Source organism: Kryptolebias marmoratus, linkage group LG19 (assembly GCF_001649575.2).
Source record: "Kryptolebias marmoratus isolate JLee-2015 linkage group LG19, ASM164957v2, whole genome shotgun sequence".
Lineage (NCBI taxonomy): Eukaryota > Metazoa > Chordata > Actinopteri > Cyprinodontiformes > Rivulidae > Kryptolebias > Kryptolebias marmoratus.
In genome coordinates, this window is record NC_051448.1 from 445,372 (window position 1) to 452,592 (window position 7,221).

General features: G+C 43.8%; 1 protein-coding gene across 1 annotated transcript in view; it reads right to left on the reverse strand.

The window, feature by feature from the left end:
• col12a1b (collagen, type XII, alpha 1b) overlaps nt 1-7,197 on the reverse strand; it is a 75,170-nt gene extending 67,973 nt beyond the window's left edge. Inside the window, 7 exon segments of the mRNA XM_037981692.1 lie at nt 22-186; nt 542-805; nt 1,535-1,594; nt 2,412-2,555; nt 3,678-3,794; nt 6,518-6,630; nt 7,041-7,197. Coding sequence (XP_037837620.1) covers nt 22-186; nt 542-805; nt 1,535-1,594; nt 2,412-2,555; nt 3,678-3,794; nt 6,518-6,593 — 826 coding nt within the window. The 5' untranslated portion in view covers nt 6,594-6,630; nt 7,041-7,197.
• Nucleotides 7,198-7,221: the final 24 nt, after the last annotated feature.

Sequence of the window (7,221 nt, forward strand, 5' to 3'; positions counted from 1 at the left end):
GGAGGAGGGGCATGAACTCACCCAGGACGAAGACCTCCACCCCACTACTCCTCAGCTGCTCAGCAGAACGCTCCACCGGATCTTTAGATTTGCTGTCTGTGATGATCACCAGCACTTTGGGGAAACCTTTTCGGGCGCCGCCCACCTCGGTGAAAGTGTTTGTCAGGAGGTGGTTCAGGGCGTCGCCTGGGCCAATCAGACGGACAGAAACAGGTTTTACTTCACGGGGATTCAATTCCAGCGTTTTTATTTGTGTTGATAAATCAAAAGACAGAAACGTTCCTGCCGTAAAACAAGAAGAATGTCTTTTTGTCTCTGCTGCCATTTTTATTTTTACTGATCTGATTGATCTTTAAAAGCCATAAAAGGTAATATAAAATAAATGAGATGTGTGTGGAGGAAACAAGTTCTGCATGATGTTTGAAAAGTTCTTCTGCACTTCGGTGTTTAGTTTCCTGGTTTAATTTGACTGATTTGTGTCAACAAAACATAAATAACCCGAACAGAAGTACACAGGTCAAAGGTCACTGGGAATAGAAACCTGTCCTGGTGTTGCCTCCCTTGTGGGGCAGCGACCCGATGGCCCTCAGCAGCTCGGCCCGGCTCAGGTGTTGCTTCAGACCGAACTCAGTCCGGGCGTCGTCGCTGAACTGGACCACGGAGACCCGGGTTCTGTCCTCTCCGATCTGAAAGGCTCCGGCCATCGCCGCGATAAAGTTCCGGATGTATTTGAAGTTGGGTCGGCCGGCGCTCCAGGAGCCGTCAACCAGAAAAACCAGATCTGCAGCGGCAGCAGCAGTGCATCCTGGGAAAAATACAACAGGTGTTTGGTTCTGTTGGGCTCAGCCCACCGGGCCACGGGTCAGAGTCACGACAATCACTTCTAAGAAAGTAGAAAAACTTTGACAATTTAATTCAAAAGGCGGTGGGCGATATGCATTCCTTTCCTTTATTTCCAGTTTAGTTCTTTTCCTTTCTTACAGTTAAAATCCTCCTAAAGGTTTTAATTTAAACTAAATGATGAAAACTTTCTGTTTCCAAAGCAGCGCAGCAGAAAATGGTATAAATCTGAATCGCTGCTTTGTTGAGCTGCAGAGTTTCACAGTTTGGAGCTTTAAGTAGCACATTAACCGGGTTTTTCCACATCAGCTGTGTGTCCTGCATGAATAAAAAATAGATTTAACTCAGCCCGAATGTTAGTTTTCATTGTTTTAGGTCAAAGTTTTCTCCTCTGTCCTGCTTTCCTGTGACTTTCCTCTCATGAAAAGAAGGAAACTTTGTCTGAAGCTGGTCCTGGGGAGCAGATCAGGAGCCAGAGAGGCTCTTGTAAACGAGGATTTGTAATGGTTTCCACTTCCATCAGCGCTCCTCTGAGCCACGAGCCCGGCGCTGAGCACGTGCAGCTTCTGCACGTTGGCACTTCATGAGCAGGAGCCGACTCATTAAAGACTGACGTCACAATAAGGTTGTTTGATTGGAGCTTCGCTTTAATCTTCATGACGTGAGCAGGAAGACAGAGTTTCGAAGAACTTACTGAGTGGCTCTGAAGGATCTGGTTTCCTCGTGTCTCCTCTTGAGCTTCCACTGGACTCAACTGAAAGACATGAAACAGTTATAAACCACCTTCTGTCCGTGTTGGAATCTTAGTTCGTCCCGGAGCTCAGCGACCTCTCCAGGAGGTCTGCGACGTTCCTCCCGCGGCTCCGGCGCTTGGAACCGAGTCAGAAACCCGAGTCAGCGTCTCAGAACCGTCCCGCTGGGATTTACTAAACTGGGAGCTCAAACTGCAGCTGCAAACACTCAGAGTTCAGCGAGACTCCAGCAGAAAATCCTCCGTTTTTCTCTCAACTTTCCCAGAATTTGGAGTCTGTAAGAGTCAGATTGCTCCTAAAGGCCGACCTTTAAACCGAAACAAATCTAAACTTCTTTCTTTTGACCGTTTACTGAGCAACATTTCCTCCTAATGAATGAAATAAGTGTGAAAAGTAAGCTGCCAAAGGCCAAAGCTGACAGCTCGTGATGTAGCTGTAGGATTTTCAGGAAATCTCAGCAGCTCAGAGGGTTTCTCAGTTCATCACCGGACCGGCGCCGAGACGTTCGTGAAGTTAGTTTATACGCCTGAAAGCCTCAGTCCCGCTCAGAAAACCAACCACACAACTTTTACATCCTAAAACCCTGAACCAACGGACTGAGAACCGACACCAGCAGAACCCTTACATCCTGGTCCTGTTCTGCCTGTAAAAATATAACTTTACTTAGTTTATAAGATGATATGAGCTTTTCTGTCCTGGCATCTTTTACTCTGGAATTATTCAAGAATACAGAAAACTTAAAGGTTTTGATGGCTGTCTGTGGGGTTTTTACACACCTGAACAGAGAAGAAGAGTTGGAGTGTGACGGCTGAGACTCACGTGTGATCTGTCCTGAGACGGGCAGACTCTCCTCGGATCCTGCAAACGCCACCATCGAAACAACATAATCCACGTCTGCACTCAGCTCGGAGATGGACATCTTTGTGGCAGACGCAGGAACAGAAAGGTCTCTGGCTGGTTCTCCTGCAGGAACGTATGAAGAGAACAGAAATGTGACTTTCAAGGAGTTTCAAGAAAACTTTCCATGTAAATCCTGTAAAACCTGCGTCAGAACGAAGGAGCAGCTTCACAGCTTTACTAAGAAATTAAAGATTTCTTTCATGTTCTGCAGGATTAGGATGTGATGATCTCGTCTTTGCAGACATAAATCTGAAAATCTTCACATTTAAAGTTCTATAAAAACTCCAACAGTTTGTGACGTTAATTAAACACACAAAGAAAATCATCTTTTACAGAATTATGAGTAAAAACTTTTAGATAGAAGTCTGTTTTAGATTTACTTTAATTACTTTTTTCTAATTTATACTAATTAAAGACAGACGTCCTGCTAATAATTATATAAGATTAAAATTATAATCCATAAATGAATAATTAATCGGCCTCAACCAGCAGCTGGTTGGGTAAAAGTGTTTATATTAAATAACATCATTTCTATCAGTTACTTTTATTAATCTTTATAACATTAACTGTAATGTTAGAAATGTTAGCCTCACAGCTGAGGAGCTTTATGGCTCAGACTGAACGTTTATAACCTTAATAAACTCTTATAACAGTCAAACCTGCATCTTATTTAACAAACATTATTTAAAAACCTTCCAGTCTTTGACAACATCAAACCCTGTTAGTTAACTAACTTTAAAGTTTCTAACTTTAGCTCTGATTAGTGAAAATGTGTAAAATAACATTCCTGTTGACAGTTCGTTGATGGTTAAACTTGTTTGAGTTTCGCTAACAGGAAAACTCTCTCCTGGCTCTGATGCATAAAATAAGCTTCACTTCCAACAGCATTCCTTTAAAACTGATCAGAATCAGTGATTTGTGGCTGCTTCCTGTCAGAGTTCGTCCTGCTGTGACTGGACTTTAACTCGTCCTGTCTTCAGTAGTTTAACCCTTTTATCACTGAGAGCCAAAGAAGTGTTTCAGTCCTAACTGAACGTCATACATGTCCTGACAGCACATATGGATTTATAATCTGTGGAGCAGCTGCTGAGCCGACGGTAAATTAGCTGTGACAGTAAGAGGGGATTGCAACACAGTCAGCTGACAGTTTACCTCACCCTTCCCAGATACCAGGCAGAAACCCACCTGAGTCTGAGGTCACTTGTATCCTGTAGCCCTGGATCCTGGCCTGCGGTCTGCTCCACATCATCTGAACCGTGTTTCCATTTAAAATCTTAAACCTCAGATCTGTGGGAGGGTCCACTGTGGAGAGGAAAACATCAGGAGGTGAACAGTCAACACTTCCAGGAGGAAGTCGGAGCCGTTCACTGTTGGACAGGAAGTCAGAACATCGAGACTTTGCTGAAGTTTGGCTCTAAAGTTCAGGACCAACCCTGATCAGATCCACGAATCGCCCAATTCTAGAAAGGTCAGAGGTCAGCTGGAGGCAGCACTGATCTTTGACCACAGCAGGTAGAGCTGCGTGGTCTATTTCCTGAGGACTGGTCTGTTTGTTTGTTTGTTTGTTTGTTTGTTTGTGGGGTTTTGATGGTGTTGTTGTGTGCATCTGTCCGTCTGGTTTATGTGGTGGCCTGGGGGGCTTTTTTCGGCTACATTCGTCTCCCACGTTCAAATATAAACCGCCGCAGCAGGAACCAGACAGTCCAGTGACTACCAGCTGTGATCAAACACTGCATGAAACAAGAGATCGAAGATTTACTGCTTTTCTCCAAAGAACTTGGTCTCATTCTGGCCTCGTTGCGTTTAAGGATTGTGCGATTCGTGAATTAATAATTAATAATCAATTTAATTGATGCCACAGAATATTTGAAGTTTTCAACTTTGGATAAAAAGTGATGTGTGAACCACAACATGGACTGGTTCCAGCAGACCGTCCATGACCTCAATCCAACTCAGACGGTTGAATTGACCATCAAAGAAAGAAAAAACAGCTGATTCTTATTGATTATACAATGGATAATCTGATCACTGCTGTCGTCTCCATTGCAAACCTTTAAAAGAGTACACCATGTCTGCGAGGACTCGTGTACGTCTTTTCTGCTCAGGACTTCCTGTGTTTGAAGCTTTGCACCTGAGGTTCTTAACCCAAATCTAAAAACCTACTCGGTTGGTTGGGTTGAAGAACCAAAGGTCGGAACGAAGAAACAAACCAGCAGCAGAGCTGTGATCGCCCACACGGACAACATGCACTGTACATGGAAAGTTGTTTTCAACAACTGGGACACAAAGGTTCCCATGTACACACGGGACCACAGGTGATTCTTTGAAAATATTTTAAAATGATATTCTTCAGGTTGGGGTGGAGATCTACGGTACTGAGGCCTGGCTGGCTGAAATAAGACATTTAATCTTACTAACAGCAAGTTCAACACAAAGATTAGCTACTAATCTGGTTCTGTTGATGCTTTAAAAGAAACTGAACTATTTTTATAAATCTGGTTTTATACACGTTCCTTAAAGTCCACTAAATGCCACAAAAAGCTCCAAACTAAAAGTTTCATCCAGAAAAGCCTGACCTATCAGGAACTGAACCTTAAGTTATCCTAAACTAACAGAAATCCTCCAGGAGGATCTGGCTTCAGAGAACAGACTATTTTCAACCACCAACCAGTTTTAGTGCGTTTGTGAAGAGTATCACTGTAAAATATTGCCGTAAAGCCGAGACTCGGGGTCCAGAGACCCGGTCCAGGCTTGACCAAGAAGATTACAGGACGTCAGACATGGAGGAGCCACCAACCTCAGTTCAAGGCCTCGCAGCTGCTGGTTCTGGTTCCAAACGGCTCTACTGAACAGGTCCCCAAAACTAGCCCCCAACCCGCCGGTCTCGGTCCGGAGACGAGCACACAACATCCACGTTTCACCGCTTCTCTTCTCAATCCCTTTATCTTCTGGTTTCCCTCCTGAATATGACTGAACTTCCTGTTGTTTGGGACTTGAACTTTGACCCTGGATCAGAGTGACCCCCCCACTGAGACACTAAATGACAGGAAGACCCCTGATCCAAGTATCGATACCACCGATGCCCTGATGGGTGTCCTTCAGTTTGTTCAAAGAGCCGATAAAAAATAAAATAAAAATCCTTAAACTTTTATTTGTTCTGATTTCAAAAATTCAGTGAATGCTGAGTCAGCATTTCAAGCCTTTAGCTACTTTTAGCTAAAATTCTGCTTTTTTTCTAGCTAGAATTTTCCTACTTTAATTTTTGGCTCAGAGTTTATTTGTAGCTTATCTTTTATCTTTTAGCTTTTAGCTCATGTTTTGCTGCTTCAGCAGTCAACAGAAAATATCATTTCTCTCGTTTTAAACTCTACATTTTCAGCTGATTAACAGAACATCTCATCATCATGAAACCAGATTCAGATTGAACACATTGAAGGTAAACATGAAGCCCTCAGTGGTCCTGAATCGGATCGGTTCCAGTGATTCTGGACCCGGGTTTACCTGCTGTCGGATCAATCCCTAATCTTGCAGTACAGCACTACTCCTGGAGGGGAAAAGATCAGAAATCTTTTATTCTGAGAGAATCCAGAAGCTAATTTGCTGCTTCGGTTGCTGTAAAACCTGCAACACGAAGTGAAACTCAGAGTTTAACCGTCAGGAGAAAAGATGGAGGAAAAGTTCAGATATCAACACTGAGGACAGGATTTAGAAAGAAACAATAAAACCACGACGGGATGGATCCTAAAGAGAAAGAAATGAAGCAGATTTATGGTTTTTTATCTTAGTTTTTAAGAGTCTCTGAAGCTGATTTATAGAAACCATCTGGAGAGAAAAAGACTGGGATCATAAATCTGAAGCATATTTCACTCAGAGGCTGCCGAAGACAAATCACTCCACAGGAACACGTTTTCTTTGTGACTCTTTTATTCAAACTCAGTTTTACATTTGGAGCAGAAGGAAAGGTTGAGAGGAGCTGAAAGTGAAGAGGAGGTGGAGGTGAGGAAGAGGAGGAGGAGGAGGTTTACCTTGTTCCTGGGCCTGAGAGGAGGACAGCAGCAGCGCCAGGAGGGCAGCTGCTGCCACACACAGCCAGCTCTTCATCTTCAGCTCCTCTGCCTCAGCAGCGCCTTCATGAAAGCTGTGAGGAGAGGTCAAAGGTCAGCTCTGCAGCTGCAGCTCATCACAGATCTGTGCTCTTCATCAGAGGAAAACCAACAACTCTTCAAACAGCCAAGAAGAGATTTAATCATAAAAAAGGTTTTTATATTTTATCTTTAAACAAATAAATCCGATTTTTCTGGGCAGAAAACTTGTTTCTTTTTTTCCATTTGAGCTTAAAGTTTGTTCTGATCTGGATTTCACATCTTCACCCGAAGGAACATGAAGGCAACAAAGTGCCTCCAAGTTCAGAGATGGAAGCAGACCGTGGCTCCGTGCGTAATTACGCACCGCGGCGCCTCCAAACCATCCGAATAAATCCAATAAAAAACATTCAAACGTGTAAAAATGTGTCCATCCTGAAAGACAAGAAGGAAAATTCTGACTGACCTCAGAAAGAAAGTGCCGGAACTTCTTCAGTTCGGTTTAAAAACCTGGATCCTCTGCTGCCGAGTCTGACGCGCTCCGGTCCAGGACTCCGGGACTTCTGGGGGTCTGGAGCCTCTCTCCAAGTGGGAAGAGTCTCCGCACAATCTGCTACTTAACGGGGGGGAGGGGGAGGGGGTGGGGG